Raw genomic sequence first — 14,536 nt, 5'->3', positions numbered from 1 at the left:
TCAGAATTAGTGCAGAATAACTTGTATATAGAATTATCGTCTATCTTGTTAGACCTTTTAAGCTGTATAGCCTATTTTTAGATATTTTAAGAACAGTAAATTAAGATATAAAGTGAAGATGAAAATTTCAAGATCATAATCAAATAACACATCAAAACTGAAAATGGTGTAGACCTATCAGCTACTTTATATAATATATGCAAGGAAGACCTGTTATACAGATTATTTTGTGACACTGTGGAGATAAACAGAATCACATTTTATCACGCAGAATGGGAGTCTGTATTCAATACTAATGGTAATAATCATGATGTATAAAAGGCATTTTTAAAACATTATTATCACAGAAAGCAGAATTGGAAAGCCTGATAATTATAAAATGTTATCAACTGCTTGCATGTATTATTGTACGCACCTGCATAACTTTAAGAATGGTTAACTAGTCGCTTTGCTCAGACATAAATTTGATTTGTGGTAACTTTTACAAGTCAGGAATTTACTTTTTCTAAATCTTAGTTTTACTTAGTGATTAGTATAACTTATGTCCAGAAGTTTTCAATGTTTCCTCGTTCCAGATTTGGTTTGTTCTTCCCCCCACTGCCTCTCTTCTGTTTGAGCTGGGATAGAAATTTTGGGATAGCTTATTTTGGGAGCTTTACCTACAGTATTTCTTCTCAAGTCTTCATAGAAGTTTGCTCTTTAATTGATTTCTTAAGGTATTTTATGCTTCCTTCAAGCAGCTGACCTACAGACATGGATGCCTGGATTTTTACCAATACTGAATTGAAGTTTGATTGTTAGCCTCTTGCTATTATGTTGACATTGCCGATTTAGACACTGATGATTTGCATGACTACAAATCCAACCAATGGGAATTGTCGGTTGTTATATTAGCTTAAGTTGTATATCAGTGTTAATTGTCATCCAAAGTTCTACCTGAAGCAATATAGTAATAAGGACATTCCTCAGTATTTGCATGCCTAAACTTCACTCTGTTAGCCTATCTGGATAACAAATAGCCATCCTCTGAGGAAGAACAATGAGTATACTAGGCATACAGTGGAAAGTGCTGTTTCTCATCCCGTTAGACTGCCTCAACCCATGATGGAAACTGAGTAATTCAAAGCAACTCTCACTCCTTTAATGAACTATGATATCCAAATATCAAGAACCTAGAAAAGTAACTTCTCCTAACCAACCTTCTAGGATATGATAGTACTTCATTAATAACTCTTTTAAGAACAGCTGCTTAGAACCAGTACTGATGTCTACAATTATTTTTACTGATCTGCCTACTCCTTTCACAAAAATCTTGCTTTGCAGCTTTGCTTGTTCCACTTCTGCACCCAACAAATTTTTCATATTTTAACAGTTTCTGATATATTTTAATTTTGAATAAATTGCTCTTCCCATGCAAGTTAAAAATCTTACTTCTTTTTAGAATTGCAGATATTCAATTTCACATTTTCTTAAAAAAAGGGAATTTTTTAATGTAGAGACTATGTCAATCCACACCAGACTGGTATAAGTTCTTTTATCTCCCTATTGGAATATAAATTGCTTTTTTTTTCCTTCAAAATATTTTTGCATACACATACATTGATCAAGATATCTGACCAGCTATATGAGAGAGTAAAGCGCATCAAAGCATTTTGAATGATTTAGCTGTAAAATTTACACTGTAGTTTGTTATACTAAACAAAATGCAGTGTTGTTATTTCCGCTTTCATACTAATAACCTTGAATAGACATTACTTTATCTTATTCCTTAGGAATATTAACAAGAAACAGAAGAGAAGGTGAATATATTGGAATGTGAGTAGTTGCTGCTGTGCTTTAAACATAGTCCTTATCCTTAAGCAATGTACAGGATCTCCAATGTTTTCATTAGTTATTAATTGTACTTGCTTTGCTAGTTTCGTTCTAGAGGCAGAAATATCACTGGGTCATGAAAATTCCAGTATAACTGTTTCTATTTCAAATTACATACACAAAATGTATGAGGCAATGTCTGTAGTCTTCCTTTCCTAAAAGTGCTTTCTCCTAATCACCTTTTCCTCTGTTAAAAACCCTGAAAATAAAGCTGAATCCGAGTTCCTTTTCAGCCAGATGATTAAACATTCTCACTATTATATAATACAATTTCCATTTTATTTTAAACATACTTTGCATGATATAAAAATATTGATCACAGTGAGCTTTAACAATTGTTACTGCTATAAACAGAAATGCTGCACGATGGTTTTAGTGGAAATAAATTATATAGTCATTATCTCTTAAAAAAATCACAAGAAGGAGAACCTAGGCTGTTTGGTCATTGGCAGAAAATAAGTTCTTATTGAGTTCTTTACAAAACATGAACCCCAGTTATCTTCTACATTTGCTTTCCACATCTTGAGAAAAGCACGAGTCTGTCTCTGAAAGCCCCACAGGGTCTCTGGTGAACATTTAATTCCAAATATTAGCAAAGTTTCTGTTCTTCTTTTGTTCTAATGGAAAAATGTACACCAACATAGCAAGTAGTGATCTCTTCACTAATTCATAAGTGGTCTTTTCCAATATGTGGGTACACAGCGGCACACTTCTTCACTAAAGTAAAATCCAGCATCGCAGCGTTTCGTTCGGACTGTACACGGTGGTCTGTAACAGCTAAAGAAATGAAAAAAGTGGACATTAATATAATATGATCACTTATATTTGCCTGGAGTAGAAATCTGTGTGCCTTTACATTGCCATTTCTCAGTGTGATATTTAATTCCTACAAATACATATATTTTAACCTCTTTTTTTGTTCTTGCCACTAATTTAGTTGGACTACTCTTCACAAAAGACACTGAAAGAATAATGAATGCTACTGAAGAGAAATTATTCTATTGTCACAGATACACATGAGTATTTTTTACCACACTGCCTGGCTGTAGTCACACTAATCTTGAGTAGTGTTTCCTTAAATTTAATTTTTAAAATAGGATATTTTTCTGTACTCAAATTGGCTTGTTATGACCTACTGCACGCTGCAAGTTTGAGGTGATGATCCAGAATCACGTCAAAATCAAATCTATCATCTACTATCCCCAGACTGTTTCTCACCTTATTCATTATTGCAATAAGCCTGAGAGATTTGTCTACATATATTAAACTGCGACTCTGATCTTGAAAATGAGACCATACTTCCTTTCAAGCTGCAAATTCCCATAGCCAGTCTCTGAGTGGGAATGTATCTACACTTCATATTGTATTTGTGTGCATTCTGAAGAAAAATCAGAGCCTATTTATCATGTTTCTGATAAATATTACTAGAAATGAACAGAATTCATACCTACTTGGTTAAAATAAGTTTGACAGAAATAGAACATTGAACCACAAATAACATGTACCTAAGGAGTAGCAGAATTTTTCTTCCATCAATTCCTTGACTGAAAAATAGAACTTTATACAAAGATAGTATCTGTGGTTGTCCCTGAACCCTTCCTTTTCCTATTTTACTTTTCTATTAAAACAAGAACTTGACCTAAAATAACCCTACAATAACAATGCTGAATACTTTCTGGTGTATAATGGAGACAAAGTACAAGTCTGGGGGTTTTTTTCCTACATTGGCAACGAGTCAAAAGACAAAAGTATATGTTTTGAATTTCATCACAGTTATACTTAAAACTTGTACTTAAATAAGCTGACGATAAGTCAGAATTCTGGATGCTTGGTTTGGATACCAAGTTACTACTTCACAATAATTTGTTTATGATATAAGGTCTGCATTACAATTACATTAATTCACTCCAGCTAGTTCAACCAATGAAACTGGCTATGAGGAAAACAATAAGGAATGAGGAAGACTGCAAACATGACATTTATTAACTAGTCACATCTTGTTCAGTGTTTTCAATGTCATTTATCATAGATTAGTTCACCAGTGTGGTCTTTGTAATTAAGGGAGAAACATTATTTTGTGCCACTTAATATAGATACTTGAAATCAGTGTAGCAGCTCATGGGAATCTCTCGAAGCTCTATTCATCTTTTCCCCAAAAAGTCTGGAAATGGTGGTAAAAAGCAACAAAATGGTTTGCAAAAGGATCTAACTGTGAGCAAACAGGCAGCCAGCAGCAGGTTTGTTCTCGGAAAAAGGTACTGCACAGATATGCAATGATAAAACACTGAACTCACCTTTTTGCCTATCTCTGTCATGCAAATTTAGACCATTTCATGTACTGAATGACAGGAAAATGAAATAAGAAGAAAAAGAGGCAAAGCCAAACTCTTCCACACACCTATGATTGTACACAATGTAAAGCAGTCACACAGTCATTAAGTATGAGGAGTTCAGTTTGTTTAGAATTCATGCTTCCTTGTGAACTTCAACTCACAGAGGAGAGTGCTACACAGCATCTCTCCCATGTGATTTTATGTCTAGCAGCAGTTAAGGTCGGGTTACTGCAGTCTTATCCTTATTTGGGACTTTTCAACTGAACAAGAAAGTCTCTATCCTCCTCTAAAATGCTTTGCAGCTGAAGTGCCTAGTTATCTGGCCCTACCAAAACTGACCAAAAATAAATTTTTAAGGTGACAGCACAGGGTGAATAGTGGTAGGGTCATTGTAACTACATAAATGTGGTTTCCTTAGGAAACTGCTGAACAATAGACCTGGTCTTTCAAAAGATTTGGGCTGAATGCTGTTTACAGGGCGTTTTCATGTGACAGATGTCTGCTTTGATGAGGATAATCTGAGCATGCTGGAACTAAGACAGATGTTCAGTCACTACACACAGTTCTGGGCACGTCAGCAGCAACTTTCTCTTTGTGGTCAGTAATTGCGATTTTTTGCTGCAGAATGCCCAAATTGTCATTGAGGCAGTCTTAACAACACAGATGAAACAAGTAGAAATGCTACTTCCAGAGTTGCTAACAGCATCATCAGCATTAAAGTCAGTATGCTTTTTTCCCCCCTTTTTATCTTTCATCCTGTTCTTTGCATTTGTAGATGACTTTTTATTCCTTTTCTCTGAAACAGGGCATAGCCCTAGGCAGAGGGATTTTAGATACAGTGCATAAAAGTATTGGTGCTTCAAAACCAGAAGCTACAAGGATCACTTCTCTCCACAGGGAGCTGTCTAGGCCACAGCTACAGGATTCTGCTCATGTCTAGGGCTCTGGCATCTTGCAATAGAGTGGTACCTCTATTTATGTGGTCTCAGGACAGCAAGGGATCTTTCAAACAGGATGTTATAGAATTTTTATTCCTTTTTGAATTAGGTTGTGCTGGACAGAGCCAAAACATGAGAAACCTATGCTAAGTCCTTTCTTAAGCAGGAGAGATTGCATCTTCTATTTTCCTTGACAGTGCTAACCTCTACAGGACTATTGGTTGAAGACGTATAGAGTAATACCATATACAAATATTTCCTTCTGCACACAAACTGCTTAGAAAACAGAAACAGCTAAAAGCATCCTATATCACACTGCCCTCAGAAGTGAGAAAGTGATTCAAACTGTATTATATTCAATCACAACATAACAGAGAAAAGTTGAACTCAATTTCCTCTTTCAAATACTAAGTCTTTAAAAAAATACATATTTCTTATGGCATTTCTTAGCTTTTTAAATGCCTGACTTCTCCAGTCATGAATGTTCTTTTAAAGTGCACATGGTTTATATTTGTTGCTGGAAGTGCACACTAGAGTAGTGCCAAGGCTTTGCAATATGTAAAGCTTATGTAATCAGGTTGGCTTCTTTTCCTCTGCAAACATAAAATTGAAATTATATGAGTTGAATGATAGAGAAGAAATAATTTCTGATGTTTAACAACTCTGATATTTCAGTCAAAAGGCCAAACATAGAAAAATAGGTAATGCCCATTGCTATTAATATTTTCCCCTATTTTAGTGACTTCAACACGTGTCATTCCTAATAATAGACATTTTTTCATTAAGATGAACTAATGTATACGTGGCAATATATTTACTCCAACTAATTACATGTTATATTAAAATTTACAGATTTTTTGATAAGCAATATATTGCTATACATTTAAATGTCCCAATTTGCTATTTTCCATTTCCAATGCCTTAAAAGTTATTTTTCATTGATATAATAGAAATAATTCACCCTTTTTAAAAAATAAGTGATCTTTCTGCTCCAAACTGCATTGTATCTGCTTTAATAAATTTACAAGAGAACTGACTTTACAGGATAACTTTCGTCACGTAATATACAAAGCAGAAATAACACTTTTGTTTCTCAGAACCTAAAGTCATCCTCATTTTTATATACAGACTGCTAATGTTATGGGTGTAGCAGTCATGGAAGGAAAAGGTCTTGTGATATATAAAGAAATTGCAGTTTTCTTCCTGACTAAATCTCATTTTAAATGATGGATGCAGGCAGTCTGTTTTATAGTTACATATGTCCACTTTTCACAGAAATCACCCAGAGCTGGGTGATTCCAAAATTTATGAAGCGAGAATGAATGATGGTATCTCCAGAACTAAGGCCTGAAATCTAACTAGGAATATTTGAGTTATATGAATATTTGAGTTACTTAAATTGCAATATTCAGTTCTTGGGAAAAATAGAGCGGGATTTTAAATAATATAGAAGACAAGGAGCTTGAAAAATTAAGCTTAGACTTAATTTTTCTGAAAAGAAAAAAAAATCACATGCTGTAGTAGTAGCAAGAGTACAAGAAACTATGCTTTAGAATACTTATTATGCCTAATAGTTACCTATTAAGAGTTTATAAAAGTCACAGAAGATAAAACTGAACTGAAGACAGGCTTACTGTTTACTTAAGACTACAAAGCAATTCAACAGCCAGCTAATGTCACAGTGCAGAATTTTATGCCTTAAACACAATGAAAGAACTAAAGACTGCGTTTTTACCTGCAAGTCTGGTGGTGGAACCTTTTTCCTTTTAAGAAGCATTTATTGGGAGATTCTATACATTCACAGATGCATTTTGCAGGATTTAGAGGTTGATGTTTAGGACAGGTCTTTTTACATAGACACTGGCACTTTTCTTCATCAAATTCCTTATTGGGCCCACAGGAAGCAGGGATAAGTTTGTTTTTGCACATACACTGACATGATGATCTGTCTAATTCTTTGTGAGGTCCACAGCTTGAGGGCCTCATGCCTCCTTTGCAGACACATTGACAGGTTTCTTCATCCAGCTCTTTGTTTGGTCCACAAATATGGAATCCTTCAGATGTATCTAGAAATATAGCAGAGAAGTTGCACTATTACCAGAATTTTGTGTCTACCCACTCACCCAGTTTTATATGAAGAAATGACAGCAAATCCATACCTTTTAAGATGTTTCAAGAACAAGTACATGTCAAAAGACAGGCAATACAGAGTAATATTATCAATACAGAAAAAGACACAACTAATTACTTCTTGTTTTTAATTTCTCCTTTAGTTGAATCAAAATGTAGAGTTACATTCAGTCTTATAAGAAAAAGTGCTTACCAGAATCTCCAAGGTGAGAAGAGAAACCAAAATCATGCTGCGACAAACATCTGCAAATTTGATTATTCCAAATATGATTTTTTGGACAAGTTTTGTTTGCCACATGACACCTGTGAAATTAAATATGCTGTTCATTTACTACCATAAGAATTCAAAAGGAAAAAGAATAGTTTCTAGGTGTTGACTGCCTTACTTCCTCTCCACTAAAAATATCTTTCTAAGAGTGTCACCTCATTAATAGTCTTATTTTTTACTCCTATCAAATCTGTTACTATTTAAGGTCCTCCCCAATACAGGGAGGATCTCCAACCATTTGTTGAAGAAAGCAGCTCACATTTCAAGTTTCAGCTATAACTTCTAAAAGGTGATATTTGTACTTTGCTAATGTAGTTCGGAAACAGATCTAATCCTGGAATATAAGCCTCATCTAGAAAATAAAAAAAATATTAAAAATATGCCAAATACTGTATAGTGGTAACAACATTTTTTATGTTGCTTTTTGAGGTTCAAAAATGTTTTTACACATAAGATGTCAAAAGACAGCAGATAATAGTTTCTGAATGAATGCTGTAGACAAAGCTTTGATTTAAAAAATACAATCAGTTTATCAGATTCTTTTCCCCTTTATGTGAAAGTTATGTGTCATTAACTGACACTTTCTCATTAATCACTCAAATTCTGGACAGGTTTCTTGAACCTAAAGATATGGATGTCAGCAGTGATGGCTCTTCACTTTGGAAATAAAAGGCAATACAGAAGTTAACTCTTTCTCTGCTCTTTATCTGCTACAGTTTTGCAGCCAAGGTAATTATACCCAAAAAAAGCCAAAAATTCAAGCAGCAGCTCTTGCCTTTTTAAAGACTGAGTGAACTGAGCTAGTGGATGAGCCACAGATAGAATGTTTATGTGTATTATCCCATCTTCCTTGCTTGCAATTTCTTTATCATCAGAGCTGACATTACAACTTTGATACATCTCATGTATCCAGGCTGTGTCATTTATTCATAGTTTCTGTAGTATTTCTAAAATCCTCCTAATCTGTTAAAGCAACACATATATTACACATATGATGCACTTTTCTTTCCCCTGAGCACCATTACTCATGCATTCAAAAATGCAGGTGCTGGGACATTCTGTGACCACCACTCAAGTACACCACTCCTCTCCAACACATTAAACCACTCTGATTGTAAAGGCTGCTGTAATTTAACATCACCTCATGTTTTATGAAACTGGTGTTTTCTGATTTCATTCCACTAGTGTTCTCACTCTTGCTCCCTCACTTGGCAAGTTTCCTTTAGCCTGCCTCCTGATTCTGCTCGAGAAATAGTAAAGATAATTTACAGACATATTACTCTATTTTGTTAAAAAAAATAAAATTAAAGAACAAAAAAACCCCCACACTCACACCTGGAGCAGCCTGGCTCTAGCTGGGAGTGTTTAAAACTAATTAGAGAAGGAAACCAAGGTGACAGTATGAAGAAAACACCAAGTGCATGTGAATTCATGAGCAATGTTGATACAAAGCCCAAATTACCAGAACTTGAACAGAATTAAATGAATTTCAGTATCAGGGTTGGAGACACCCAGCAAAAGGAATGGAGCTGCTTGTTTAAAAGTTCTACTCTGGTTTCTAGTACAGACAATTGGTTGAAAATTTAAAATGACATTTTAGAAAAGTTCAGAAAGGCTAGAAAAAAAAAATCAGATGCAAAACCACTTTGCAGAAAATGTCATCACCTCTTTTTGTATTATTGTCCACTCAACTGAAAAAAAAAAAGTCTTGAGGCAAAGAGGTAATTGTAGAGACTTGATCTGAATTATGTATCTTGAAGTCCTCTCTGTTCCGCCCTACCTCTAATCCCTGAACTTTTAAAACAGGGTGACAATTTTGTAACTCAGGTACATGTCTTGATGACATTCCATATAAATGGAGGAGAGTACTACTTAAAATACCATTAATCCAGGATGTATTCTGAAACACTGGCTAATACCAACTGACATGCCTCCATTCCACAAGTACATAGAAACAGCTATTAGTTTTTAGAAGGGGGGAAAGAAAGGAAAAAAGTGGGAGAACAGTCAAAGACCTAGACCTTAATTCTCAGGATAAAGTCATGCAGAAAACATATTTTATATAAAAAATATAAACTATTTGTATTATACTTTACATGTGGTCTCTCTCTTCTTTCTACGATATGCCTGTGCATCTTGGTATAATCCAGCCTTGAATTCTTATTAAATCCCAAGGGTTACTACCCTAAAACCAGAGACTTTACTCTTAGGCTTTTCTATTCAGTAATACATAAGAAAGTAATTTATATTTTTCTGTTAAAATGAGCATGTACATAAATACATGCACACATGCAGACCTGCCACTGTGACAAGACAGTAGATTTCCAAGTTTTGGCTTAATAATAGCTTCACTAGCATTCAAACCTATGAATCAAAATGTTAAGGAAAAAAATAATAAGTTGAAAAGAAATACTTTACTACAAATTAAAAAAAAACTAATGGGATTCTGAAACCCATCCAGGAACCCACCAGGAACATGCAAATTTCTTTCCTTTCTAGAATCTAGAAGCACTCAACTTAGTATTTGATGGGGTTTTTTTCTGTTTTATTGTACAAAGCCATAGATTCTAAACATAGAGAGAGTACTGAACAGTAGAGAAAGCCTGTATATATTCTGACCTAGTATTAGTTTGTCTTATCTTTGTTGAAGCACGATTCCTTACTCACAGAACAGACAGGTACCTGTGTGCTGTTCAAAGCCTTGTATTTGTACACCCACCTCCCTCAACTACAGGTAGCTGTTTCCTAGCTAGAATAACTCTTGCACTGGTAATTACAACAGCTCTCAACATGGAAACACTAAGAGGCTGGCAACAGTCAGCATAATTTGACTTTACTATTGACTCTTGGGTTTGTGTTTTTTTAATAATTTGATAATTATGTGATTAAAAAAAAATTCATAGATTAATTTCCTAATATATTTCCAATCACTGTTAATGATCTATGTTTTGATGAAAAAATTAAATGATTTGTATTCAAAGAGAATACAATCTGAGTTTAACTGGAACGCGTCAGAAAACATCCAGACTTAAACTGAGTGAAACCACAGAGAAAAATACTTAGCTTAACATCTCTGCGAAGTTTGCACTGTTCACTCACCTTATTAAAAATGTCTAAAATTAATTCCAGTTCAGCTTCTATTAACTGGTTCTTCCTTAAAGCAACCATTAGACTATTATATATTTTTGGGCTCCTAAATACATATACATCATGAAATCATTACTCAGACCTCTAAATGAAGGAAGGAGTTCTTCAAGTGTTCTAATAACACTTGTTTTGGTGCCAGATTTCTTCTGTGGCTTTTTTAATTCAAAAATCACACAAAAAAAATCTATATGGTAATCCTGCAGAGTGTCAATTAACCCTTTACTTTCCCTTTCCATTTTATTTTCATCTCTGGCATATGAAACTGTCACAAAAGATTTGTAGTTAAAGATTCCATAAAAAATAGTCCTTTCTTAAAAAACAGCATTTTAACTAGGAAAATACGGATTGAGAGGGAAATGAGGTCTCCTACTTATTTGCAAAGGTAAGTATTTTTAGCTTTTCTTGACTACTTTTAAAAAAATAAATTGATTTTGCTGGTGTTTCCTTCAAGTCTCAATTGGATTGCAGCTCTTTCCATCAAACAACTCCCACAAACAACATTATTATTAATTTTTAAATTATCTCACTCTAGTTTATCTCCTGGATAAAAAGGTAATGCTAATTTAGAAACATTCTCTTAATGTAAAAAATATGGTAGCTCCCTTGCACAATGCATTCTGCTACTACTACTGTGTAGTTCACATAACTATAAAAACTTCCAGCACTGTTTATAATCTAATTATATAGGCTTGCTCATAATGTGAAAGGGAAGACAAGTCTCATACTTACTGAGTTTGTGTTGCTGGCAAGGAACGTCTTATGATAGAATGAACTTGTCTGTAAACATCCAGCTTGGACATGCATCGGCAGGACGTGTGATTGGCAAAACTCACAGTTACGGGTTTGGGGCCATGAGAAAGAGGCACTGTGATCTCAAACAACTGCAAAAGGGAAAGCAAAACAAAAAACTTTTTATATAGATCTGTAATGGTCCAACTAAAACTAATGTAAGCACATACCAAAAAACTTATAAGGAAATTAAGTTCATTTTTCTGCTCTCTTCCACCATTCAGTGGCACATTCAATTATACTGCTAAATAATTATTACGTGCAAAATTAATACAATAGTTATGGTATGACAATAAACATTTTTAGGATTAAACTCTCTTACGTGCCTGTTTGCTTACTATAACATTTAACATAAAAGTGTAAAATGTAAAAAGAACTCATTTTTCTAGGAGATGATTTCAAAAATGGCAGTCTTTTAAAAAAAAATCCAAAGTGAAACATTTGGAAAGTGCTTCAAAAAGCTGAAAACCAAAAATAATATAAAAAAGTGGGTAAGTTACAACCTAATACATCAATTATACAATTATAAGAGCTTGTGTAAAAAAGGAATATATTGGACTTAGATAAAACCATTTTTGGTTCAATAACTATAGAACTGCAGCATACTGTATTTTTTTAATTTTTTAGTATTTGTATCATTGCAAATTATATGCCTACCATAATGGAATATATCTTGAACTATTAATTTGTTTTCAAGGTATTAAGAAATAACCACTATTGATAAAATAATCATGGATGTGAATTCATAAAACCCTAATTTTAGTGGGAAATATATTTCAATTGGTAAAAAGACAACTTCAGTAATACCTTGTGGTAAACTGAACATATGATAACAGACAAACACTGAGACTCATTACAGTTTTCAATTCAATGTATCTACTTTCTCAATTGAGTAGGTTTCAGTGTAAGACTCAATTATCAATAGTCTCCTGAAAAGTTAGGATCAATACGTTAGGTCAAAGTCTTAAAAACTGTTTTTTTGTAATGTTCTAAACAGGAACACAGCTGCACTGCTCATTTTAGGTGTTTAGTCATTCTTCCAAATATTTTTAAGAGCAGTTCTGCATTTTCTGGGGACTTTACTACCTTTAAAAACATGGTCATTGGTTATTATTTCAGTTTGGGTTGATAAGACTGTATAACAAGACTTTAATTTTTAGCTGAGATCTATTTGCAATGCTCTTTTATAATCAATAACTTTATATATGGCCTATGGGCAGCATGCAAATGTAACTAAAATACTGGCAATTTTAAATGCTTCACAATATGAAATACATCTACAGGATGACCTAAAAACAGCATCTTGCACTGAAGTACGGAAGTGACAAGCATGCAGGTGCAGGATTATGGGATGTATTCACCAAGTAAAAGGGCACTTGTGCAGCCAACAATAAAGCTCATACTATTGACAACTTAAAAGTATGCAACTTAAATTGCATAAAGCATCATCAACTCTAATAGATATTATCTATTTTACAAGAAAGATTTTGACATCGTTTAGTGACTGAATCCTTAAAAAAGTTTAAATTGGGAGTGTCACCATACAAGAACTGAAATGGCAAAACTATTACATTTCATTTTATTCTGTTACAAAAGATGACAATGCTATTATTTTTTCTGCAAAAACGTACCACATCCCTTATATAGTTTTAAATGTTGGGTTTTTTTCCCTCACTAGAAGCTAAAATGCTAACTGGTTTATGTTTACTTCTGTAGAAGAAAAATAAAAAGAGAAAATACTTTCTTCATATTTCAAATACTGGTGAAAAAAACTATCCATCTAGGGTACTACCATGAAAAGAATTTATATTATTATAAAGACTTCTAGACAAAGCATATTAACACCTGTATTCTTGTTCCATCTGCAAAATAAGTAATACTTAAAATTTTGGTCTTGAGACATTAATAAGATAAAGACAGAAGTCCATGTCTAGTTTAAGGTTTAGTACCAATAAAATCAATGCCTAATTATCACCAGACATACCTCCAGGTTTTTCACTAAGTTCAACAGAGACCTCTGGAAAGAGACTTTTAATCAACTTTTTATAATATTTATAATCCTTTTTGCCTTTCAAACCAATATTGGATCCATTACCCTTATCTATTATAAAATTTTGTCTAAAATAATGACAAAAAGCATTCTTACTAAGATGCCTCATGCAAGGAGAGCAATAAACATAACACAGAACTATCATTTTCATACTAATATGCTTTATGTACTTATTAATTTCTTTAAAAAATATCCAACTATTTGAAGGCCATCACAGATTTTGTTTTAATGCACAAACTAGGAAATTGGAAAGGAGGAAGGTGGTGGTGTAGATAAAGAGACAGAAAGGACCATGTTTATGAAAAATAGCTTTCCTTTCTGGATATAGTATATATTTGAGAAAAATACATGCTGAGTTCTTTGAGTATGTTTTTAAGTACTGATCTTTAATCAGATGACAAAACTCATCAACGTATGCCAGACTTCTACCTTTCTTGAAACAAGCTATGCTTTCTGAAGGACAGCACAGCTGTTGAGACCCCTAAAAATCTGGACAGCTAAGAATCTACAGATGCAAAAGCTTTTATTATATTTAATATCTTCTAAGAAAACCAATTCTTAGAAGACATGTATGAATTGAAGGACAGAACAGAGAGTATGAACTTAATTACAATAGTGCACATGAAAAGAGGATCTTGTTTTTCTTGCTCTTATGACAGTATGACTTGCTTTTCTGAAGCTGAAATAAAAACCCACTATAGGAAGAACTGATAAATCTTAGAAAATAAAATAAGCATGAGTCTTTAAATGGACCAAACTGCAGCTAAAAAAAAAAAAAAAAAAGAGAATGTTCTGTTCTTCCTCTGTTCTTGCAGTAGATCAGTTTGCCATGCTGCAAGGCATAGCAGACTTCAGACCACTAGAGATGGCAACATATGACTATTGCTACACTTCCAACCTACCTAGAAGAGGTAGGTCCCTGTCCAGCTGTCCTTTTCAGCTTCAGTAATCACTGAGAGACATTTCGGAAAAACAGCTGAAACATATCAATTATGAGTGGACATGATGG

The 14,536-nt window shown here is 33.8% G+C and overlaps 1 protein-coding gene across 1 annotated transcript in view; it reads right to left on the bottom strand.

Moving 5' to 3' along the window:
- Positions 1-2,132: 2,132 nt before the first annotated feature.
- VEGFC (vascular endothelial growth factor C) overlaps positions 2,133-14,536 on the bottom strand; it is a 77,769-nt gene continuing 65,365 nt past the window's right edge. Inside the window, exons 4-7 of the mRNA XM_027741601.2 lie at positions 11,418-11,569; positions 7,467-7,576; positions 6,879-7,209; positions 2,133-2,649 (exon numbers count right to left, since the gene is read on the bottom strand). Coding sequence (XP_027597402.1) covers positions 2,535-2,649; positions 6,879-7,209; positions 7,467-7,576; positions 11,418-11,569 — 708 coding nt within the window. The 3' untranslated portion in view covers positions 2,133-2,534. The remainder of the gene's footprint in view (positions 2,650-6,878; positions 7,210-7,466; positions 7,577-11,417; positions 11,570-14,536) is intronic.

The sequence above is a fragment of the Pipra filicauda genome, unplaced genomic scaffold (genome assembly GCF_003945595.2).
Source record: "Pipra filicauda isolate LSUMZ 115617 unplaced genomic scaffold, ASM394559v2 scaffold67_size6003252_pilon, whole genome shotgun sequence".
In the NCBI taxonomy this organism is placed as follows: domain Eukaryota; kingdom Metazoa; phylum Chordata; class Aves; order Passeriformes; family Pipridae; genus Pipra; species Pipra filicauda.
This window is presented reverse-complemented; position numbering and strand designations above follow the sequence as displayed.